At 39.7% G+C, this 25,876-nt stretch overlaps 1 protein-coding gene across 1 annotated transcript in view; it reads left to right on the forward strand.

Annotated features, from left to right (window-relative positions):
* Nucleotides 1–25,876, forward strand: part of LOC117965657 (proto-oncogene vav-like) — a 47,846-nt gene that overhangs the window by 16,960 nt on the left and 5,010 nt on the right. The window contains exons 2-23 of the mRNA XM_059008086.1: nt 697–813; nt 7,297–7,355; nt 7,820–7,885; nt 8,760–8,868; nt 9,317–9,415; nt 9,550–9,618; nt 10,632–10,735; nt 11,557–11,656; nt 12,095–12,190; nt 12,993–13,061; nt 14,553–14,639; nt 15,393–15,472; nt 15,973–16,099; nt 16,808–16,917; nt 17,792–17,893; nt 18,861–18,955; nt 19,972–19,994; nt 20,297–20,339; nt 22,480–22,616; nt 22,970–23,035; nt 23,520–23,551; nt 24,331–24,447. Coding sequence (XP_058864069.1) covers nt 697–813; nt 7,297–7,355; nt 7,820–7,885; nt 8,760–8,868; nt 9,317–9,415; nt 9,550–9,618; nt 10,632–10,735; nt 11,557–11,656; nt 12,095–12,190; nt 12,993–13,061; nt 14,553–14,639; nt 15,393–15,472; nt 15,973–16,099; nt 16,808–16,917; nt 17,792–17,893; nt 18,861–18,955; nt 19,972–19,994; nt 20,297–20,339; nt 22,480–22,616; nt 22,970–23,035; nt 23,520–23,551; nt 24,331–24,447 — 1,907 coding nt within the window. The remainder of the gene's footprint in view (nt 1–696; nt 814–7,296; nt 7,356–7,819; nt 7,886–8,759; nt 8,869–9,316; nt 9,416–9,549; nt 9,619–10,631; nt 10,736–11,556; nt 11,657–12,094; nt 12,191–12,992; nt 13,062–14,552; nt 14,640–15,392; nt 15,473–15,972; nt 16,100–16,807; nt 16,918–17,791; nt 17,894–18,860; nt 18,956–19,971; nt 19,995–20,296; nt 20,340–22,479; nt 22,617–22,969; nt 23,036–23,519; nt 23,552–24,330; nt 24,448–25,876) is intronic.

A 25,876-nucleotide genomic window follows, 5' to 3' on the forward strand; every position in this document is an offset into this window, starting at 1 on the left:
TCCAGGCTATTCCTTTGCCGACCGAGGATGGGAGCTCCCAGGGGGTGCGCTGCACAATTGGCCGAGCGTCGCCCGCAGGGAGGGAGGGTTAGGTTGGCCAGGGTGTCCTCGGCTCACCATGCATCAGCGACTGGCCTGTAAGCTGCTCAGGGCTGCGTTGTCCTCTGACGCTGTACCTCTGGGTGACTGCACAGTGAGTCTGCAGTGTGTGAAAAAGTGTGCAGCTAACGGCACACGCTTTGGAGGACAGCGTGTGTTCGTCTTCGCCCCTCCCGAGTCAGTGCGGGGGTGGTAGCGGTGAGCTGAGTTAAACAAAATAATTGCACACTACTAAATTGGGGACAAAACAAAAAAAACTAATTAGCAACTACTAAATTTATAAAAAAATAAAATAAAAATAAGAGAGACCTAGTTTGAGTCAACTTTGCTGTATCAAACCCCAAGTCTCCCCTGGTGTGCCGTGCAGTGACACCTCTTCTCCTGAAACCAAGTTCCAAGCCACAACGTGGCTTCATGTTCACTCAGCTTTACAGACGTGCTTTTGCTGCTGCTTACAGCTGTAGCTCGCATGTTGAAAATACTAAACGAATCGCATTTCGCAGTATGTGAAACCCAGGTGACGATGAGCAGCAGTGACTGCCCTGTTCTTGATGTGAACATCTCTCTTTCCCCTTTTCTCTCTTATCTCTGCACCAGTTCCTGTGTCTGAAGAACATCCGGACGTTCTTGTCTGCGTGCCTGGACCAGTTCGGGATGAAGAAAAACGAGCTCTTTGAGGCCTTTGACCTGTTTGATGTGCGAGATTTCGCCAAGGTAAGGACTCTCTCCACCGGCTTCACTCACCCACTGTGCAAGCAAGGAATAAACTCCGTGTTCGGTAACTTACTGTACCATCTGAACCAAACAATAGCATCCCTGACTTTTAAACACTCAATAGTGTTGAATTTAGGAATTTTACAAGAAATGGTAACACTTTACATTGGTAAGTGCCTCTGATTACTGTGTCTTTATATAGTAGTTACTTAGTAAATGCATGTATACTTACACATCATTACAATGTTATTACGCATTGTTACAATGTACTTGCTGTGTAAATCTTTGTGCACGATATATGTAAGTACACAGTTAGGGGTTAGGGGGTTGGTTTAGAGTTAGGGTTAGGGTTAGGTTTATGGTTACAGTTATATCATGCAAAAAGAGTTACACATAAGCTATATTGTAACTATGCATAATAACATTGTAATTATGTGCAGGTACACATGTACTTATTAAGTTACTACTAGAAGGCTGTGTGGTCCAGTGGTTAAAGAAAAGGGCTTGTAACCAGGAGGTCCCCCGGTCAAATCCCGGCTCAGCCACTGACTTACTGTGTGATCCAGAGCAAGTCACTTAACCTCCTTGTGCTCCGTCTTTCGGCTGAGACGTTGTTGTAAGTGGCTCTGCAGCTGATGCATAGTTCACACACCCTAGTCTCTGTAAGTCGCCTTGGATAAAGGCGTCTGCTAAATAAACAAATAATAATACAGGGCAGCAGTGTGGAGTAGTGGTTAGGGCTCTGGACTCTTGACCGGAGGGTTGTGGGTTCAATCCCCAGTGGGGGACACTGCTGTTGTACCCTTGAGCAAGGTACTTAAAAACCCAACTGTATAAATGGGTAATTGTATGTAAAAATAATGTGATATCTGTATAATGTGAAATAATGTATAATGTGATATCTTGTAACAATTGTAAGTCGCCCTGGATAAGGGCGTCTGCTAAGAAATTAATTAATTAATAATAATACTATGTAAATACACAGCAATTAGAGACATTATGTATGTTTGTGCTCAATTAACATGCATCAAGTTTAAGCGCATCAGTCTTTTTGCATTTAGACCGTATTTACTTCTGCTTTAGAATAGTCCTTGTAGTCTTTACAAACCCATTAAGAGCCTTGAATGCAATGCCCCACTTTGGAATCAAAAGAGCTGTATTACAGAGCTCAATGAGCCCTCCTGTGGATAGCCATGTTCTACTGTACTCTGCTTGACCATATTGCATAGTAGCAGCTCCCCCATGAACTGTGGTAAATACAGAAATCTTGACTTGAAGGACTGCCGCTCCCTCCCCCTCTTATTTCTTCAGCCACGCTGAACCGTGTGATGATCGTGGTTTCAAGGTGCAAAGTTGAGACCCTTAGATGTTTTATTTTTATTTGCTTTACCTTTCTTGGCTTTCCAACACTTCCCTATGCTATAAGGGTACACAGACTAGTGCATTGTGTTAGGTCAGTGGTTCCTAACCCTGGTCATGGGGACCCACTGTGTCTGCTGGTTTTCATTCCAAATGAGCTCTCATTTACTCAACTAGGCCCTTCATTGAACTGATTATTTGTTTAATTAGACCTTTTTTAATTGTTTTCAGCTCTTAAACAGTTGCAGAGTTCAAGTTATAAAATGTTACAGCTAACTTGAAAGATCTTGCTTCCTATCGTATTACCATGGCCTGGTAACTGTAAGCTATCCATCACAACGATTACCAGTGTGAGATAATGTAGTTTTGTATTTTGAATGCCTTGTTGAGGTTTCGATAGGGAATGCTGGTGTGATTGTTCTGGAAAGTCTCACTTCTGTAAGTCCAAGGTTATCTGGTGTAGTTTTAGATAACAGCAGGCTGACTTCCTTTTTAAATATGAATGCTGTGTTTTATTATGGGTATTAGATATATATTTATTTTAAAGGTTCCTCCTTCGAGATGATAGAGTCAACATGCGGCTGGTCAAGGTTGAACAGGATTGTGTATGTGTTTGCTGGTAGCTGATTGCAGTGCTATAGCAACATGTCCGTACCAACCAGGAATGCTGTTCCAACTCCACTGCAATTAATGCACCTGCAAATGTTTCTGCTCAGATTTTCTTCACAGTAATGAAAGATGTACACTTTAAGTGCATTGTAACTATGCATAATAACATTGCAATTATGTGTAAGGACATGTGTGTTTACTAAGTAACTACTATGTAAATACACAGTAATTTGAAACAGTTAATGGCAAGTGTTACAGTTATTTTGCACTGTATTACGGTACAAATTGTGTTCTGTTTTTCCAGCTGATTCAAAGCAATATTTCTCATTTGCTTGCATTTTTTAAGATTTTTCCAACATGAAAACCCCATGTTCATCCCACTTTATAGTACTTCAGAGTACACCAAGGCACTGCAAAGGATAACCAGAATCTATTCCTACCCTTGCTGTGTCAAAAATAGGAGAATATTATCACGGTGGTGAGCTTGTTTGTCTTGCTAGCCACTTTCCCAGGGTTAGTTATGCTGTGCATCCTGATTCACACCTAACTGGCTTTTGTAAAGCTGCATTGTCTGCCTATTCAAATCCTAGGGTCTGATTTGCTTGTCGTTTTTGCATGCAGCCTTGTCTTTTAGAGACATCTCAAACCAAACAAGAGGAAGTGGGAAGCAGGAAACGGCACATGTGAAGGGAGCGGAGGAGGGGGGTGACTACCGCCTCTTTCGCTGGCTGTGGGTTTTTTTAGCTCCTACGTGTAAAACAACTAGAATGAATTTTCACAGTCAGTAATCCGTTACGAAAGAAATCCTGTACGATTTTTCGCCATGCTTTCACCAGTTTTGTCATTTTCTTTCTACACAGCAGAAATGTCACATATATGAACGGTATTTATACAGACACACATGGCTGAATTAGACCTTTCATGCACAGTTCTGGCACGATGGGTGATGGCCGCATTATCATTCTTAAAGGAGTCATTGCCATCAGGGTTTAGGAACAGCATTGTCTGGTGGGATTGATCTGCAACAACGCTTAAGTAGCTTATCAGCTTTAAAGCTGTTCATTGTCTTGTTATTTGTTTTAGAATAAAACTTTATCATTGGGTTTATGAGTATACATATATATATAATACAGGGGTGCAAAAAGTTTGGTGAACATTTTGCGGATACTCTTTGCAAATGTTTTTTTTTCGGCTGGCGATTGCGGGTGCTGGCACAGCATGGATTCGTTTCTTTTCTTTTGCACTCTGATTCTTTTTGGCAGCCAAACAGCAGCGTGGCCTCATGTACTGATTACTTCTGCAGGCTGGCATATTCTTTGCAAATCTACAGCTGCTATCAGACTGTCCCTCCCTGTCTCTTCAGTGAGATTACTGGGTGTTATCTGGATCCTCAGGCTATGGATGCAAATTTTGAATTGCCTAGTCAAATCAGAGACCACTCCTTTCTTTCTTTCTTTCTTTCTTTCTTTCTTTCATTCTTTCTTTCTTTCTTTTTAAACATTTTAAAGGTTAAGAGATCTCAAACATGTCTTCTCTCTCTAAGTACAACTGGTACACCACAAGGTCACCATAAACATGTCCCCCCTGCAACACTCTGCCTCCATTTGTTCTATGTGGTATATCTTACTGCATAGGTACCAAGTTTCATCAACAGACTTTTTGCTGCTCCCCTTCCTAGAGAAAATTTTGGACAATGGTTAATCTGACCTAAATTATTATTATATTTCGAATCAATAAAAGAAAAAGAGAAAACAACAGTACTGGTTAATTTAAAATTAGATCATTTGCAGGCTCCCGAGTGGCGCATCCAGTAAAGGCGCTCCACGTGGAGTGCAGGATGCGCTCTATAGTCTGGATGTCATCGGTTTGAGTCCAGGCTATTCTTTTACTGACCGAGGACGGTAGCTCCCAGGGGGGGGTGCACAATTGGCTGAGTGCCACCCGGGGGAAGGGAGGGCTAGGTCGACCAGGGTGTCCTCGTCTCACTGCGCACCAGCGACCCCTGTGGTCAGGCACCTGCGGGCTTACCTGTAAGCTGCCCAGAGCTGCGTTGTCCTCCAACGCTGTAGCTCTGAGGTGGTTGCATGAGCCTGCAGTGTGTAAAGAAGCAGTCGGCTGACGACACACGCTTCGGAGGACAGCTTGTGTTCATCTTCGCCCCTCCTGAGTCAGCACAGGGGTGGTACTTTGATTTTGGGGGTTTGTACAATGACTGTCGCGGGTCTGCAATGTTTTAATGTCAATTTGCAGGTCTGACCTGTGTAATGCGGGACACTTGAGTGGTCTGTTACTGATGTACATCTGCTGGGTACAGTGTTGCAGGGGGACTGGTTAACGGTTTCACTCTGGTGTACCGGCTGAACTTAGAGAGGAGACGTGTTTCAGAGCCAGTTTGAGGGCAAACGGTTGCTTCAGTATTTTTTACAAAAAAATCCCCAGGAACAGAAAACCATTTACAAAGTCAATCTAAGCAGAAGAAGAAGAAGAAGAAGAAGAAGACGACAATGCACCAGTTAAGATAACTGTGAAATATGATACACAGTTAATTCTAAATGTAAAAGCAATCATGAGTTTTTCTGTTATCTGCAAATTTGCATGTGCATCTGCAGCTGCAGCTCAGTAATTAGGAATATATGACTGGTCGTCATGGTAACATATCCTGCTTTGCGGTGTAAGGGAACCAGAATGCACTACAGTAGGACGGTGTCAAGTGTTGCAAGTAGATGTAAAGCAGCAGAAACTTCATTAAACAGCATGGAACTTAAAATGCAATCTTATTATCCTTGGTTCTGGGTCCTGTTGCTCCAATATTGAGTTATCACGTATCTCAATATGACCTTTCAAACTCTGCCAGCCCCACCAATTCTACTTTTAACCCTATAACGTACAAGGGGTGTATGTCCCACAAATAAAAAAGGTTGAGATCTGGTCATCCAAATTGTCAGTTTCCACCTCGTGATGTATAAAGTCACTCTCAAATGTATCTTCAGATCGTTTGAACAACAAGCGCTCAGTTCCTTGTGGACCTTGAGGGCTTAGATAAAGAGAGAGCAGATGGGGCTGGCAGAGTTGAACGGTCATATTGTCATGAGACTTGAAAGGAACAAGGAAGTCTCAGTGCAGGATCTCCAGTTCAGCTTAAAGCAGCTCCAAGACACGTGAAGGAAGATTTAGAGAACGATGATAATGCAGTGTTGCAACAGCACACACCCCCAGCACCAGAATCATTGACCACAGTATGCATTTACCATAGCTTACCCTGGTGTGTCATGTTTATTAATATGATCTTTACAATGCTTAACTATGCTCGCACGCTTTATTATATATTGCTATGCTTTTGCTGTGGGAAACTTGTATAAGTGAACCTTGGGCTCAAATTAAAATCTCCATTATTTCGCCACAAAACCATTTATTTGATCACTTTACCGAATACCATGTGCAATGTGCAAATGAAGTACCATCGATCCTATTATTATTATTATTATTATTTATTTCTTAGCAGACGACCTTATCCAGGGCGACTTAAAATTGTCACAAGATATCACATTATTTTTACATACAATTACATTATTATTTACACATTATTTTTACATACAATTACCCATTTATACAGTTGGGTTTTTACTGGAGCAATCTAAGTAAAATACCTTGCTCAAGGGTACAGCAGCAATGTCCCCCACCTGGGATTGAACCCACGACCCTCCGGTCAAGAGTCAAGAGCCCTAACCACTACTCCACACTGCTGCTATGCCAAGCATTCACTATATTCTATTTGCAGGGTGATTGCACTGATGCAGTTTGACCTTGTGCTGCCATTGCCTCCATGCACATTACATTGCTATTAGGAATCTACAGTACCTTGCATCAGGAAAGGCCATTTTCATGAAAAATCAATGCCTCTAATAGCTTTATATGATGCATGTAGATTGCTTTCTTGCATGGATAAGCCCAAAAGCCCAGAACAATTTCCCTGACTCGCTAAAGTTACTCTAAAGAATGGAGGAAAACTACTCTGACTACCTTTACAGGACCCAACTTTACAGGACATTAAGGTATTGTCACAGCGATCCAAGCTGTTTCAGTGCCATTCAACGGATGTTTCTTATATTTAGCTCAAATGTTTGTCTACCTGTTTCTTGTTAGTGTTTTGGTAAAGTTAAGGGTGAATGGCCAGGCTTGACTTTGTTTAACGGTCGTGGTTTCTGACCGAATCACAATCCCAGAAGAAGAGCTAGCCATCACAGTAAATGCACAGTAATTAGACACTTCATGCAGAAGAGCAAGCCATCACAGTAAATACACAGTAATTAGACACTTCATGTAAAGTGTTACCAAAAATCGATATTGAAAATGTATGTTCTTTCCATGTGGGTATTTTCTTTCCTGACACGCTGAACTGTAGTTATCAGATGTCAGTATCAAATTAAACATCATGGCACACAGCAGGGGGGCGTAATTGTGTTTATTCCCCCCCCCCCCCCGGAAACTAACCGCTAAAATGCGTTCCTCTTGCAGGTGATCGACGCCCTGTCCAGTTTATCCTACACTGCGATCGCACAGAGCCGCGGGGTCTCGTAAGTACACTGCTGTGTTTATTGATGCCTATCGGACATGTAAACTACTTGTATTGGACATATAATTGCAGCCAGACCCAATGCAAATAAATAAAAGAGGAAGAAGATGAAGAAGTAAATGTATAATTCACTGTTATGATGTCTGATAGTACCGATGACAGAACAGTAGGGCTTGAATCTGGAACACTGCTATACTGGTGTAGCAGCATAACTAAAGTCATTACTATCCAGTGCCTCGTTTACACTCCCCTTTCCCCAGGTGTAGCTGAGCTAGCTGGTAAATTTGCTGGATTAAACCCCCATGTCTCCCCTGGTGTGCCATGCGGTGGCCTGAAACCTAGTCTCCTGAAACTAAGTTCCAAGACACAAAGTGGCTCTGTGTTCCCTCAGCTTTACAGTCTAATAAAAACAAAGATGCATCAGATTGTTTCATCTGGGTTTTTTTTGTTCCTGTTTTTTTTCAGGCCTTTCCCCACAGAAGACAGTGTTCCTGATGATGAAATCTACAGTGGATTATCTGACCATATTGAGTGAGTTCCACTGTCTTTCTCTATTACAGTTGCACAAAACCTAAGGCTGCTACACACCAGACGCAATGCGACAAGCCAATATATGAGCCTATACTTCTGAAAAGTATCTTTCACGCCCCAGGTGACAGTGGAGCAATTTAATCCAATTTTTTGGCGATTGCTTCACAAGACTAGGGCATTGAGCAATCGGAGAACAGCTTCAATGCACGCTCTCTACCAGGTTTAAGCACTATCCAAAATGACAGAGAAAAAATGTATACCTGCCGTGGAAAAATACCCAGAGCTTTATGAAAAAAGGTCATCGCAATTAGAAAGATACAGAGATGAAAGATAATAGGCTTCCATTTCGAAGGAACTGGATATGCCAGGGAAGCGGGATTTCTTGAAATGCCCTCAGAGCAGACGCTCAATAATTTCCACATTATGCTTGATCATAATCTTGTCAGTAGCAATTTTTAACAGTTTCAGAGTGAAATTGAGCCTGTATAAAATATATATTTAAATAAATTGGCTTCCACTCTGTCCTGTGCCGTCTGTGTCGCTTGAGCTGCGAAAGTGTTTTGTCAATTGATGAGAAATCACGTCTGTTGTATAGCGCCCTCTATAAAATGATTTTCAGTGGCACCACAACAGCATTGTAATGGTGTTGTACACTGGGGCAGGGGTAGCATAATGGAAGCTACAGTGGTACCACATTTTCATCTTCTGACATGGTAACACAATGGGGTAATCTTGGGACTGACGTCAACACTTGTATTGTACACACCAGCAATGCAATTCTAATCATTACAATTAAAACAACCACCCAGGTTTGGTGGGCGGAAACTGCCGCCCATTGAAAACTGTGCGTGCTGATGCATGACTGTCTCCATAGTGACACTGGGGAGGAAGATGATGACCTCTATGACTGCGTGGATGATGAGAATAACGAAGGAGACGAGATCTACGAAGACCTGATGAGGCACGATGCCCCAGCAGAGACAGTAAGCTCCTTTGTAAACTTGTACCCTCTGTGAGGGTATTTATTTATAGTTACAATGTACTTAATGATCAAACCCTAACCCCCCTAGCCCAAACTCTAAACCTTTTTCTGACACAATTGTGTACTTACATATATCGTGCAAAAAGATTTACATGCTAAGTACATTGTATAATAACATTGTAATGATGTGTAAGTACACATGTATTTACTAAGTAACTACTATGTAAATACACAGTAATTAGAGACACAATGTAAAGTGTTACTGTTTATTTCCTTCCAGAAAGAAAAGCAAAAAACAAGATAATGACAATTTGCAATAAACAGCTTTGATAATCTCAGTAATTAAGAATACAATGAGTGTGTTTTTACAATCTGAAAAAAAAGATACAAACGTGGTATTAGCGATTTAGAGCAAATGCTTTAAAACAACCCTTTTGTTCCTCTGACAGCAACAGAAGATAACCGAGGTAGACAAGCGTCAGTGCTGTCTCCAGGAGATCCGACAGACAGAAGAGAAATACACGGAAACCCTGGGATCCATCTTAAATGTGAGCTTTGACAGAGCAAGGGGAGAGGCTCCTACGGCTGCAAATTCACAAAATACTGCGTCTATATATAAAAAAATACATACTTTAATAAATGCATTCAGTAACAGTGTGTGTTTTTTAATATTCCATTTCAGCACTTTATGAAACCTCTTCAGCGGTTCCTGCAACCCAGTGATATCGAGAGCATTTTCATCAACATTGAGGTACATTTCCATTATGCCTTCCTCAGGTCCAGGGATGGGTATAAGACTCCTATTACATAGCGGTTTCAGCCATTCCAGGTTTTACTACGAGCTTGATCAGACCAGTCTTGCTCCTGCCTACAGCTCTGGCCAAAAATGTTGCATCACCTAAAATTGAATTCATTCTATAGGGCAATGCCATAGCTGTACACTGCGCTTTGGGGGTGTCTCAACACAGAAAGCAATTTAAATATATAAGTGTGTTGTTTGCTTTAATTTAGCTCTGTAGGTATTTTGTAAAGGTTTGTAAAGCTGAGACGCTTTTACATAACTGGCAACTGGTATAGCGCGATAACCTTATAAGAAATGAGGATCTGAAACAGTGGTATTGAATTTAATTGGTTGAGGGTGACAAAGTGTTGGGATTGGTTTGTGGCATCTTCCAGTCATTTTGTGCTTTCAGTTTTTTGGTGTGTGTCATTCTGTGGGTTTCATTCTTAGGTAAAAATGAATAAGACAGGTGTTCGAGATAATTCTTTTTTTTTATGTCATCAACACAGGGCTAGATTGTATTTACTCCAAATCTTCATCAGCGCAATTATTTATTTTTTTTAAATGGAAAAAAATAATAAGAAACGGCTAAATTCTTCATTCAAGTTAAAAGTCTTAGCTGTTTGTTTTTGGTTTGGTAATTTTATTGGGCGCGTGTTTCCTTTCTGAAGAAAAAGTATGCTAATGACAAAACTGGAGCAAACAGCTTTGAGAATTTAGCCCCTAAACTTTTAAGTCAGGGGTTTAATTCTGCTGGTTTTATTCTTAGGTACGATAAACAGACATGCATTCCAAAAATATATTTTTTAAAAGTGATTTTAAAGGAAAGCAATGTTGTTGATCTGCTAGCCTGGGAATGTATGAATGAGTGTTTAAAGTTATCAGTGGGGAAGAGGAGAGAGGAGAGGGGGGTGGGAGGTTGTCAGAGTATTTTAAATGAGTTTGGCGTCACTTTCTAACTGTGTCGCCCCCCCCCCACCCAGGAACTGTATCAAACTCACAGCAGTTTGCTGGAAGAGGTCAGAAGCTCCATCTTGACATTCAACGCCGATAATCTCTACCAGGTTTTCATCAAATACAAGAAAAGGTGTGTTCTGCACGGTCACAGTAGACAGCCGTCTTCACACTGTACAGACCTCCCCCACTGCTTGCACAAGGCACAGGTTCAGATAACCAGGGTGTGGGTTTAGCAACTGGTAAAATCTCCATGCATTGCTGGCAAATAACATTTCAGCAATGTGCTCGCCCTTATAAAAGTCTCCCATAGTATAAGCATAGCAAAGTGTAGTAAAGCACAGAGAAAGAATTATAAAGCATAGGCACTGTAAAGATCAGAGAAGTATGGTAAAGCAGATTTAAAAAAAAAATCAAGCTAAACTAACTCTTATGAAAGTTTACCATAGTAAAAGCATAGCAAGGTGTAATTAAGCACAGTGAAAGCATGGTAAAGCATAGGTAAGCGTTGTAAAGAATAGCAAGGTATGGTAAAGCACAGTAAAAAAATGTAATGCTAAACCAAGGTAAACTATGATGAATGCATAGTATAACCATGGGAAAAGCAGGGCAAAACTACAAAAATGCAGTGCAAAAATACCATGTTAACATATCACGTTGCTAAAACTTAAATACAAAGTACATAAAAAGATCAAATATACAGTAAGTACAGCTTGGGGGATTTGAATGGTTGTGAATTTAATCTCTTTTGATTTGCCTGGTCATCTTGGCGTTAGTTTTGCAATCCAAAATGAGAGTGAAGAAAAATTATCATATTTGACACAACGTCAAATATGATAAAGTTGCTCAAACTGCTTAAACATTAGTCTTCAACAGTTGTGCAGCCTTTTAGCTAGAAATAAGCGAGTGTAGTTTGCCGGTTGGCTGATTTTGTCCTTCTTAATGCCTTGGCAGGTTGCTTCTGTATGGGGCATACTGTAGCCAGGTGGAGTCTTCATCCAAGCACCTGGACAAGGTGGCCAGTTTGAGAGAGGATGTGAGGATGAAGCTGGAGGTGAGTGATTGCTGACCCAGTCTAATGTTAAGAGTCCTAAGCTTCACAGTAAATCACCTGGTTGCTGTTCATTTGCACATAATTACAATGCTATTATGCACTTAATGTGTACATTTTTTTTTGCATTATCTAACCCGAACTCAAACCCGAACTCTAACCCTAACTAAACTTAACCCTAACCCTAACTCTAAACCCTTTTCTGATACAATTGTGTACTTGCATATATCTTGCAAAAAGATTTACACATTAAGTGCATTGTAACTAGGCATAATAACACTGTAACAATGTGTAAGTACACATGTACTTGCTAAGTAACTACTATGTAAATACACAGTAATTCAAGACACTTAATGTAAAGCGTTACCATGATTTCTGAACCATGATAAAGCTTTGATGTATTTGTTGATTGATTGATTGAATTGTCCCCCGTCTCTCCAGGAGTGTTCAAAGAGAGCGAACAACGGCAGGTTCACACTGAGGGATCTCTTGATGGTGCCGATGCAGCGAGTTCTCAAATACCACCTGCTTCTACAGGTAAGGGGCAGCGCTCAGTGCGAGGGTTCCTCATATTACATTGGGATTATGCAAGGAAACCAAATCACTGATTTATTCGTAAGGAGCGCACACAGCAAGGATTTCAGCAACACTGAACACGCTTCCTGTTATTGATTCCAATAAGTTACACACATGTTGCTGAAACATTACCGTCAGTCACGACAATGCAGCACCTAGCTATAAACAGAAATGAAGCAGTGATCAGTGACCTAATCCTCTGGAAGAAGCACAGACACGGGATGGTGAATTATCAGGAGAGGACTCAGGTACGCTTTTTGATTGCACCTCCAAGTGCCCTCTGCTTTATGCAGTCTCTATGCCCCTTTGCGTGCAAAGGTTACTTGCCGGCTCAGGTGAGGTCAGTCCTGTTCATTTTATCGCCCCTTTCCCAGGCAATAAAACAGTCTTCCCCCTGATAGCAGCAAACACTGCCCACATAGCAGCAACACAGCTGCATTTCAATCATAGTTTAGCACGCATGTATTTACTATGTAACTACTATGTAAAGACACAATAATTAGAGACACTTCATGGAAAGTGCTACTGAGATTTCAGATAGCTGTATCACAACAATATCGGGCTGTGCTATATATTATAATAGCATGAGCATGTCATATATGACAAGCCAGTCTTAAATAAAAGCTAAAAACACAATTTAAAACTGGCTAATGTCGGTTATCATAGCATTAACATGATCTGCTGTGCAGAAGTGTTTGCAAGCAGTATGAATTAGTAGTGATGTCGGAGTCTGAGGACTGATTGAATCTCTGTTGGCTTGTAGGAACTTGTGAAGCACACCACAGATGCGACTGATAAAGACAACCTGCGCACAGCACTGGACGCCATGAGGGTGAGTCCACTTGCAGCCACTGTGTGCCTTAAAACTCCCAAATTATGGAAAGTTGAAAACATATTTTTACAAAATATATATTTTTTTATCTTAGTTTTCCTGCTTTACAATTAAAACTGTATTTTTTTTAAACTCTTTTTTTAATTGTATATTTTTTTTTGTTTTAGACTTTTTTAATTGTTCTATTTCTACAAACTAGCTTTTTATCTTAGCTTTTACTAATTTTACAATTAAAACCATGGTTGTTTTTTTTTAATCTCTTATTTAAATTTCTGTTTTATTACATTTTGTATTGGATTGTTTTAAATGTAATGGTTTGATTTTTCGTGTGCGTGTGCGCGTGTGCGCGTGTGCGCGTGTGTGTGTGTGAAGCGCTTTGGGATTCTTGTGATGAAAGGCGCTATAAAAATGTGAATTATTGTTGTTGTTGTTGTTATAAAGGTTATGGCGTTGCCATATTTTTGTTTTAATCCACAACTCTAGCTTGAATTGCACTTAATAGCATCTGTGCCAAGGCAAATTTCCCCTGGGTATGGGAAAAGAAAAATATATCACGTCATACAATTTATACAGATATAGTGTCAAAATATAAGTTATAAAATATCTAATTACTTACGGTGTAAAAGTTTGAACTTCCCAAAAAGAGTCATCTTTCCAGTGTTTGGATATGTTTAACATACCTTTGTAAGGGGCTGTCAAGTTGGCTCTTTTGAGCAGAAAATTACACACACACACACACACACATATATATATATATATATATATATATATATATATATATATATATATATATATATATATATATATATATATATATATATATGTGTGTGTGTGTACAGTCAGAAAGACCCTTGTCTGCCTGGTTTATTAGGTAGTTAACGTGGTAGTGGTTTTCACACCTCGTTAGTTTCATTTAAAAATCCCCCTGGCTCATCAATCACTTAGGCCCTCCTAACAATTACCCTAATACTGCAAACAGCATGACAAAAAACCAAAAAATAAATCACCGTATATTGCCCGCTGGTAAGTCAAGCAAACTAAAAATAAATATGTTCACAAACGCATCCTGTTCTGGTGGGCCAGCTAGACGCATTGTAAATATCGCCAGTCGGTTAGCTGTGCACTTTCTGGTGCAGTTTTGTGAAAAGAAGTTTTAAGATCATTTAACAGCTTTGGTCATCCCTATTAGTTTTAGTCCAGCTCGCACTTTCTTTCTTAAACACCTCTGAAGTTACATCACTATAGAACAGACTACTATGATGGTCCACAGAAATTAGAATCCCCCTGCCAAATGTGCTGGATAGAATTGGAACCCTCTGACTCAATCACCCGTCCCACAGTTTGAGAAAAGCAGGATGGTATAGCATGTGTTCTGTGGGGGTGCTCCTATGGGTAGGGACCAACATGGACGAGAAGGGCCACTTATTAACAGCAACCCCTCTGCAGTATACACCAGGGGGCTGTTCACTAATGCAGCTTCTCTTCCTGCAGGATTTAGCGCAGTGTGTAAACGAAGTGAAGAGAGACAATGAAATCCTCAGGCAGATAACATCTTTCCAGCTTTCCATAGAGAACATGGTAAGGCCAAATGATTAATCTGACTGAAATTATTAAATTTCGCATTTCGTATTAACATTATGTTCAGCATAGGTTATTGAGGCCATAGATATATCATCCATAAGTATTACATTCTCAATTATTATTATTATTATTATTATTATTATTATTATTATTATTATTATTATTATTATTATTATTATTATTATTATTTATTTTTTAGCAGACGCCCTTATCCAGGGCGACTTACAATTGTTACAAGATATGACATTATTTTTACATACAATTACCCATTTATACAGTTGGGTTTTTACTGGAGCAATCTAGGTAAAGTACCTTGCTCAAGGGTACAGCAGCAGTGTCCCCCACCTGGGATTTTAAAAATATGCAAAATATTGATGCAAGACATCTCACAAGTAGAATGGTCCCCCGAAATGTTGTCCTTTTTCTAGGAAAGCAGTACAACTGGGAGTTTGTTGCCGGATAACTTCACTCAGACTACTTGCTCACTGAATAGCTTGGTATCCCGGAATAGATAATTGTCTCCTCTTTAAAAATATGCAAGAGATTTCAATGAACAGTCTCCCCAACAAGCGACTGAGAAAAATGGGCAATACAATCTTATACATGCTGTAAATCATTTTGTTGTTTCCAAGTTTTTTAATTCTTCTGTACTTGAAAATATTAAAATCTCATTTGCTTACCGAATGACTAACACTTCATTTACTTACCTGATGACAAGCATTTCACTTCTGTGCTTTTTGTTAAACCCAGACGCAGTCCCTGGCTCTCTACGGGAGACCCAAGATCGACGGAGAACTCAAGATATGTGTGGACAAACGAAAGCAAGACCGGTATGTGGGGATTCTCAATACCGTGGCATCTAAAAGTTTACAGCGATAGTATACCATGGTAAAAGCGACTCGAAGTGTAGTAAAGCATGATAAAATCACAGATCTTTTGATCAAATCCAAGTTAACAATGGGAAATCCTTCTATGGGGGGCTACAGTTCTATATGTTTGGAAATAAGATGAAACACAACGATAACTGAAGAGGGAAGGAATTCAATAAAAAATTAATTATATTTCGGTCAGACACCGACCCAAGCAGACACCGAGGAAGGAATTAGCCAAAACGCTTGTCAACTAGACTTTCTTTAAACAAAACATTTAGGAAAACCAGTGACAATAGCCGTCATACATGCTAAATAGGATCTGTGTCTGATTTATGAATTAGTCATTTAGCAGACACTTTTACCCAAAGCGACTTACAGAGACTAGGGGTGAACTATGCATCAACAACTGCTGCTGCTGCCTTACATTTATTGCAAGTGTGTGTGTTTTTTCTGCGCAGGTATGCATTTCTGTTCGATAAAGCCATGCTTGTCTGCAAAAAGAAAACTAGCGAGTGCATGGAGCTGAAAGAGACCATCGAACTGCAGCACTACCAGCTGAGGGATGACCCTTCTGGGGATAAGAAGGTAAGAAGCCTCCCAGAATGCCGTGTGGGGCGCACTGCTGTTCCTACTTGGGATGACTGGTTTATTATTATTATTATTATTTATTTCTTAGCAGACGCCCTTATCCAAGACAATCGTAAGCAAAAACATTTCAAGCGTTACAATACAAGTAATACAATAAGAGCAAGAAATACAATAACTTTTGTTCAAGTAAAGTACAAGTTTGACAAACCACAATTCAATAATACAGCAGGTAATAGTGATAGTTACATCAGGATATGATTAAATAGTGATAGTTACATCAGGATGTGATTAAATACAAAGTACTACAGGTTAAAAACTTGGCAGATTACAGTATTCTGAGGTACAGGATTAAATGCAGTAAAATAGGGGCTGATAAGAGCAAAATAAAGCACATTTACATGAAGGGTGATAGTGTCCCAGGATACAAACAGAGGAGTTCTACAGGTGCTCTTTGAATTAAGGGATATCTGTAGAAATACTATAAGAAACTTCAATGACAAACGTTTCAGTGTTTTTAGAGCACTGTTCACAATAGACTGGAAAAACAAACCGAGGTTGATTCCAGACCAATCTGACTTCACACTAACCCTCAAATCAGCGTGAGAACAGTTCAACTCAGTAGGTGTCTTTCTAATATATAGGGTCTACTATATATTATACTCAGCAGCTAAGCGCTGACTCTCCTCTTGTTTGTGTCTGATGCAGTGGAGCCACTTGTTCGTCCTGATAGACACCTACGGGCAGCAGAGCTACGATCTCTACTTCAAAACCAAGGAGCTGAAGAAGAAATGGCTGGAGCAGTTTGAGATGGCCATGTAAGGAGGTCTTTGTGCTCCAGTCGAGTCTGGCAGTAAATCCCACTCCATGTTGATTACCTGCTAGAGATTCTAGGAACCGCTATTTACTTTGTGGTTTACTATTATTATTTAACAACTTTTGAGATGCGTCATTTACAAAGAGGGACCGAGACTAAAATCTAAAACAGTAACCCTTTACATGAATGTCTCTAATTACTGTGTATTTACATAGTAGTTACATAGTAAATACATGTGTACTTACATGTAATTACAATGTTATTATACGCAGCTGCAATGTACAGAATGTGTAAATCTTTTTGTACAATATTTGTAAGTACACAATTGTATAAGAAAAGTGTTAGGTTTAGAGTTAGGGTTAGGAATAAGGTTAGGGTTATATCATGCAAAAAGATTTACACATTAAGTACATTGTAACTATGCATAATAACATTGTAATTATGTGTAAGTACACATGTATTTACTAAGTAACTACTGTGCAAATGCATAGTACTAAGAGACACTTAATGTAAATTGTTCCCCCTAAAGCTAACAGTGCATACGTTGAAAGATCACAATCCATTAGCATAAGTGGAAGCTGAGTAAAAGTAAGTTTAGAACAGAAGGTAGGAAGCACTGTTTTACATAGACAGTTATAAATGCATGGAATAGCCCACCAGGTGAAGTAGTAGGATCTAAAACACTGGGAACATTTAAAAAAGGACTAGATTCTGCTTTTAAATGAGTTCCCCCAGTAGGGGAGAATGGTGTGCTAACAAGGGATGAGCCTCGATGGGCCGAACGGCCTTTTCTCGTTCTCAGACTTTTCTTCTGTTCTTCTGTTCTAAGTTCTCCAGTACAATCCTACAGTATCTTGCTACGGTCTTGTCCGCAGGTCCAACATGTACCCGGAGAACAGCACAGCAAACAGCCACGACTTCCAGATGAACTCCTTCGAGGAAACCACGTCCTGCAAGGCCTGTCAGATGCTCTTGAGGTGAGTGGGTTAAGGAAAAAAATTGGCACGGACAGTTTTTCCTCACTGGGGTCCGCTGATCTGCTCCTGAGCTGGTGTGGGGATTGCTGCTGAACATAATTAAACTGAGGAGAAATGCCAGGATAATATAATTAGGCACTCCACAGCGATGGCCAAAAGTTTTGCATCAGCTATAATTTTAGAATTGAGACATAAATGAAAAAACTAAACTATATGAACATAATTTAGATATTTTATTTAACTTAATGTCATTAAAGAAACTATACTATGAAATCGCACAAAGAGTACCGGAAGTCATAATAGTTGCACAGTATTTCATGTCAAATTTTGAAATGTCGCATTTTTTCAATGTTTTTTTCAATGTGTCAGTTTTTCGTGAAGTATATTGAAAACTACAAAGCGGTATGTAATTCGATTTGTTAACATGACATTATTCTGCAGGTTTCATTCGACTTTATGAAGCAAAATGTCTTAATTCTATAGGGTGATGCAAAACATTTGGCCATAGCTGTATGTTAAAATAATAATAATAATAATAATAATAATAATAATAATAATAATAATAATAATAATAATAATTATTATTATTATTATTATTATTATTATTATTATTATCCTTACTTTAACAAAATACCAATACTGATTTGAATCTTCACTTATAAAAATGTTCTGCACAATTTAATAGTAAAAGCATTTATTAAGTAGGCGTGGTAAGGCAGGGCAAATTGCAATGCGTTGGTATAAGCATAGTAAAGAATAGCAAAGTTCAGAGGAAATGCAAACTGGACAAACTTTTAGTGTAGCTTTAATTGGACGCACGAAATCCTCCAATTGAGGCTCGCAGGAAAACCTGGAACGGCTTGAAGTTGAATCTGAATGCCTTCCCTGTGGTACACGGTGCTCCCTATGGGGTTTCAGATTGTCCTACCTGTCCATGGTCATCCAGACTCTTCCATTTCCTTTGCAGGGGGATCTTTTTCCAAGGCTATCGCTGCACTCGGTGTAAAGTGGCCGCGCACAAGGAGTGTCTCGGGAGAGTGGCAGCATGCGGAAGGCATTCAGGTACTGGGTGATACCATCACCTCACAGAACAACATACCGGGGTCTGATCAATGGATGTGACCGGTGAAGGATCGAAATAATTCAATATTAAAAGAAAGGGGACTCTTACACCCTGTTTAGTATTGGGTATTATTTTCCTTTTTTAAATGTAAGCTCAATGGTTGTACTTTAAGACCCACGTTTGTGTTTGTTATGAAAGATTATAAAATACGTGACATGTCGACTTTATAAATCCGATACAGCTTGATCACTATCGTGTGTTCGGTGTTCCGGTATTGTGCACATCGATGGGTGCCTTTAAGGCTTCCTCTGCAACCATCATCTTCCCCGATCAGTCCCCACTCCCTTCCTTCCTTTTATTATTATTTATTTCTTAGCAGACGCCCTTATCCAGGGCAACTTACAATTGTTACAAGATATCACATTATTTTTACATACAATTACCTATTTATACAGTTGGGTTTTTACTGGAGCAATCTAGGTAAAGTACCTTCCTCAAAGGTACAACAACAGTGTCCCCCACCTGGGATTGAACCCACGACCCTCCGGTCAAGAGTCCAGAGCCCTAACCCCTACTCCACACTGCTGTTTTTAGTACCAGCTAGACGACTGGACTTTGTATGCAGCTGATCATGTTGTTCATTTCAAGTGGCCACAGCATATGCTCTCTATAGGGAATCGAGAACACAGTGCAATCCTATATCTTTAATATGAATTTTGAAATGGATGCTATAAATTATAGCACACGCAGACAGACACACATTCCATTCCGTTGTAGAATTTGCACTAGGCTGTGCTGATAGACCCGTACAGCTGATATAAATATACCCCTTTAATATCTAGAGTGCAGTTTATGAAATGGTTTTAATTATATGAGTCTCCATTTCATATCAAAAGCCTGGCCCTGAATGCAAGTTTAGCACACTGTCAGATAAATATATCACATACAAGTCAAATGCTTTATAAACTCATTATTATTTTTAAAAATTCTTCTCTCCATTTTTTTTACTATTCAGATTTGTCTGGCACTTTGAAAAAGGTATGTGTCTCTATTTATTGAATGTTGTATAGACTTGTTAATGAATTGATACGACAAAAATAGTCTTAAACTCTGTAATGTTACACAATAAGGATCTTGAGAGTTATGAAGAGGCACTGAATTCACTGCATTGCTCTGTTGTGTGGTTTTAGTTTTGTAAAACAGAGCAAGGTGTTTTCCTTTAAGAAGAATAGGAGTGAATTAAACAGTAAAAGTGCTTGCACCAGGTCAGATGAGGTCAGTTTTATCTCTTTACAAAAGCTTTCAGAGTATCTTTCAAATATGTCTTTTTGTTTTAACAGAGTAAAAACAACAGAGCTACTGTCCATCGGCCAAACGAACCAGGTAAGGAAAGAAGCCAATAATCTTACCAGATGTGTAGAAAACCCTGTTAAGCAATAAAAACAGACTCTGGCAGCAAGCGATCTGCAGACCCGGCTGACAAAGTTTTGTTTTGAACATTCGGAAGATTGCTGGAAGAATGTCACCTACAACTACAGCAGTTTTCTTTAATAGAAAATGTTAGCTGAAATATGCCTTGTATTTAATTGGCTATGGAGGGTATCTGCTGTAGGAAATTCTCAAATCAGTCCGCCTGTGTCATTCGTTTTTTGATTCTAAGGGATATCAGTGATGGAATACTCCTCTTGCATAGCAGTTTGATTCCAGGTTTTACTATGCGTTTAATAAGACACATCTGAGCTTGTTACCTATACACTGTGGCTGATCAAGCTCATAGTAAAACCTGGAATGGGTGAAACTGCTATGCAAACTGAGTCTCCCTGGATTTACAGTGCAAAGAAAGGGAGAGCTTGGGATATAGAGCTGCAGGCACATTTTATTTTTCTTTGGTCCTGATTGTGGATTTGCATGTCTGTCCCACATATCGAAGTCCACTTTTCACGTATACAGCGAGGGTAGATTGCCGAGATGATTTACAGTTATTAGACTGTAGTTTTCTTTATGTGAGTACTTGGAAATGATGTGGCCTGGATGGGTAAACCAGTCACTCTGAGCTACTCTATCTAAACAAACTGTTGAACCAAGCTTATGACAGGCTCTCAACAAGTTTCAACAAATCAGACAAATGTGGCCTGTCCCTTATAAAAGTTTCCCATAGTAATAGCATAGCAAAGTGGAATAAAGCATAGTGAAAGCATGGTAAAGTACCGGAAAGCATTGTAAAGCCCAGAGAGGTATAGTAAAGCATTGTACTGAAGACAGAATCGAATACAAAAAATCGAATTAAAAAAAAGGCTATATTTTTAGATTTGTGCGCCAACACAAAAAATGACCAGACTTTGTGCATTTTTCATGATGGGAAAAGATGCATTTTTCTTTTTTGTTATTTTATTGTTTTTTAATTTATAACACATTCTTTGAAGTGCATGAGAAGTTAAAAAATATATACAGTATATATGCAGATTTCCTGCCTGTCAGATTTTGTGATAAGCCTGCACAGTAAAAACTGAACCAGAAACGCCTTGAATCTTTGATCCTACAGTACAGCTTAATATGTTCTCAGGAAGCTTTACCCCAGAATGTACGTCTGAGTGTTTGAAATGGGGTTGATGGGGGTGTGTAAAAACACTAGAGAGGGTTTTAACTAAGAAGAACAAAGAACAATACTTTCAGTTTGTACTGTACAGTTCTGAGTTGACAGTGAGTAAAAGTAAGTCGTATTGTATTGTATTGTATTGTATTGTATTGTATTGTATTGTATTGTATTGTTTTGTATTGTATTGTATTGTATTGTATGAGTCACATCATCATTGCTGTGTGACAGAGATCAAACCAACTGACACAAATTCAGACTATACTTGTTACAAGCCTGAGGAGTACTCTATGTGATTTTACTTTTGCAGGTATCTGAATGATAACTAATAGAAGTATTGATCATTTGTATAGTATCAACTCTCTGCTGTATAGTATGTACTCAGGTCAGCCCTTTCTATAGTTTATTGTACACGCCTAGAAAGAGACAGTGAAGAACTGAAAGCATGACAAAGCTCACTGGCGTCCAATATAATGATCTTAACAGTGACCTAAAGATCCCATACCAAGAAAAACACAAGGATTATGCTTGGATCCTGCATGACCGTAAATGAAATAAATGTTTAAAGCAGGAACGATGCAAGGATGACACGAGCAAAGGTGCATGCATGCCTTGCATAATAATATGTGCAACCCTTGCAGTCATTTCTTGCAAACGTGATCTGTGCATCCCGTGCATCATGCATGCAGAACCCTTCTTGCAATCTTTGTTCGAGGCATGAAACTCTTCACTAGTTTTGCAGGATTTGCTTAATTCTAGCATGATCCTTACATTTTCTATTGGCATTTGATTCTCTTCAGACTCTTTGATTTCTTTATAACAGAAAGCTGCATGCCTCATTATAGGGAATGATCGACCCTGATGTTGTGTTAGCACCGTGTTGTATCTTCTTGCATTGACAACGTATTGCTTTGTGTGTGTTCCGCCCAGGCCTTCCCAAAATGGAGGTGTCTCAGGAGTATTATGGGATGCCCCCTCCCCCTGTGGCATTCGGACAGCCGCTGCGCCTCGCCCTAGGTGACATCATCGAGCTGACGAAAGCCGAGGTGGACCAGTCTTGGTGGGAGGTACAGCAGCCATGCCTTATCTCCTTCAGGACTAGAATTACTGCAGTTAGACAGGACTAGAATTACACTGATCTGCAGTTAGACTGTGCTAGAATTACATTACAACTGCAGTTAGACTGTGCTAGAATTACATTGCAACTGCAGTTAGACTGTGCTAGAATTACATTGCAACTGCAGTTAGACTGTACTAGAATGACAAAGCGACTGCAGTTTAAGATCAATAGACTGTGCTGGAATTGCATTGTACTAGAATTGCATTGTCACTGCAGTTTAAGATCATTAGACTGTACTAGAATTGCATATATATATATATGTGTGTGTTTATTTCTTTATATCTCTCATTATCTTCCCAGGGCAGAAATATCTGTACAAATGAAGTTGGCTGGTTTCCCTGCAGTAAAGTCAGGCCCTTTGTCTCTGTAAGTATGATGTCACATTCTGTCTCATTGTTACAGAACTAAAATCATTTCCATCCTCTGCTGTAGCATTCTTGCAGTTTCCCCCTGGTTATACTAGGCATTTGCCATAGTTTACCCTGGTTTGACACATTCATGAAGTAAGCACTAAGACCCGACAGGGTGGGCAGTATTGGGCAATATGGACTGCCCAAGGGCGTAATGAGTCCCAACACTACAGCCGTCAATGCTTACCTATGCTTAACCATTCCCTGTGATTTATTACACTGTGCTATGTATTTGCTAGAGGAAACTTTTGTAAGGGGTCCTCTTCCTGCACTGATTCATTCGCCTCCCGTATCAGATAATAATAGCATTACAGTCCGTACAAACATTTACATCTGTGTAAAATACAAGTTTTTGACATTCACAGGAGAGCTGCCTCTTTATAAAGCGCGTACGCATTGCATTGGAAGTATGAGTAATGATCGTTTGCATTCTTTTTCAGAGGCTTCCTCCAGACCTCACCATGTATCCCTGGTAAGTAGGGTCTGTCCAGTTTCAATGTTTCTGAGCTTCAATGTGGTTTACTGCAACAAAACATTTCAATTAAACTCAGAAATACAGTATCAAAGTGTTGGACTTATGCATTTGTACTCATAGATGCCCTATTGGTAAATTTATATTACCTTGCTGAGAAACTACGGCTAAAGTGAGTCATTAACAAGGTCTCGCACCTCTGGTTGAAAATAGGTGACTGAAAACTAGGGTCGATTGTCAACCGCAAACATGACCTTATTCAATTAAAAGTGTTGTGTTTCCCACGGTAAAACTATAAAAAAATTACATCGAATAGACAAGCGTTTCAGCACATAGACGGTTCGCTGCTTGACGGAAGTTGTGTTTACCAGTGTGGTATATATGATATACATATAACAGGATTAGAGCAGATTCAATTGTTCAGGTAGCTAAAGAGTTAAACGTGATGATGTCACAATGCCATGTTCCATATAAGGAAGAAGGAGTGCGAATGTACTCGATGCTCATTGGGTAGTATTGCCTATAAGCAGCGAGATTGGCAGAGCTTGGGGGCTCTTGTTAGTTTGTACAATAGTGTGAAGACTTGTGTTCCTGTCCTGATTGTATATGGGGGAAAATAAAACATTGTTTCTTCATGGATCTACAGTCTGTTTAAAATAAGCAAGCAGCTTATGACAGAGTCCTGCTGCACCTCTTTATTTGTACCTGTCGAATCCACTCCACGCATACAGAGACGCAACAACCAGGTCAGCTCACTTGACTCTTGTGTCCTGTTGCAGGTTTGCTGGGAACATGGAGCGCAGCGGCGCTGAGAATCTCCTCAGCAGTCGCTCTGACGGGACCTACCTGGTGCGGCAGCGGCAGAAAGATGCGGGAGAGTACGCCATCAGTATCAAGTGAGTTAGAGGCAGCAGACTGGATTACACTCAGGATTGCACTGAGGCTCCAGTATTGATTTATTATCATTTTCTCTATGTCTGCCTTTACCTGGCTTTGAAATGGTTTTGCGCTTGTCTGGAGAATTCTAACTGCCCAGCACCTACTTTCTTATTCCATTTAATCCACTGTGACAGAGACCTGGTCCAGCCTACTCTACCTATGTAGAGGGCATGGATGGATATGAGACTCCTATTGCATAGTAGTGTGGGCAGCAGTGTGGAGTAGTGGTTAGGGCTCTGGACTCCTGACCGGAGGGTCGTGGGTTCAGTCCCAGGTGGGGGACACTGCTGCTGTACCCTTGAGCAAGGTACTTTACCTAGATTGCTCCAGTAAAAACCCAACTGTATAAATGGGTAATTGTATGTAAAAATAATGTGATATCTTGTAACAATTGTAAGTCGCCCTGGATAAGGGCGTCTGCTAAGAAATAAATAATAATAGTAGTTTCACACATTCCAGGTTTTACTACCAGCTTGATTAGCCATATAAGTAACAAGCTCAGGTGTGTCTTATTAAACTCATAGTAAAACCAGGAATGGATCAAACTGCTGTGCAATGGCAGTCTCATTTCCATTGCTGCACTTGCATACTAAAACTGCCTTCTCATAATCGCTTCTGCCATTGGACGACTTTATTTTACAAGTTAAATTTAGAAGTACTAAAAGAAACTTTGCAAGTTCAATGTCTTTCTCAGTGTCTTCAATAGAAATGCTAATAGGAACATAATCAATTCAATGACAAACCTTGAGACTGGAAGACTCTCTCTGTGTCTTCAAGGCTGAAATGAGTTCAGATTGACATAGTGACACCCCTGGGTGATATGGACTCCACCCTCACAGTGATCAAGTGTGAAGGATCTGCTAATGATAGAAATGTGGGTGTGCTGATATACGTACTCTATACATAACGTTTTTAAGATAATACATTGTTATTAGCAGGGGTTCATTTGTAAATAAGAATAGTACTGGATCTTAGAGGGACAGCATTTTTGTTTCCAGACCTAATGTGCTGACCTTGATTTACAGCAGCTCCTGTATATGCTTCAAGCTCTCCTCTGCTTGTTGGTTTCATGTCTTGTTGTTGGTGTCGGTAGCTGCATGCTGACCTTTGCCTCGCCGTGTTTAAACATAATCTTCAGGTTTGAACAACACCAGCGGCGGGGCGACTAATCTCATGAACAGCAGCGATGTTTGGGATGTAAAAAAAAAAAAAAACTAGTAATTTTCTTACTTATAGACATTGCATCCAATAAAATATCGTTACAGTACATTTTTGTCATTCAATTCACAGAACGACATGTTAGGTACATAGAGTTCTTTTTTACAACAATTATTTATGTATTCATTTATTTCTGCATACAGTTCATCATTTGCAAACTGTATCATT

The sequence above is a fragment of the Acipenser ruthenus genome, chromosome 36, assembly GCF_902713425.1.
Source record: "Acipenser ruthenus chromosome 36, fAciRut3.2 maternal haplotype, whole genome shotgun sequence".
NCBI classification, from domain to species: domain Eukaryota; kingdom Metazoa; phylum Chordata; class Actinopteri; order Acipenseriformes; family Acipenseridae; genus Acipenser; species Acipenser ruthenus.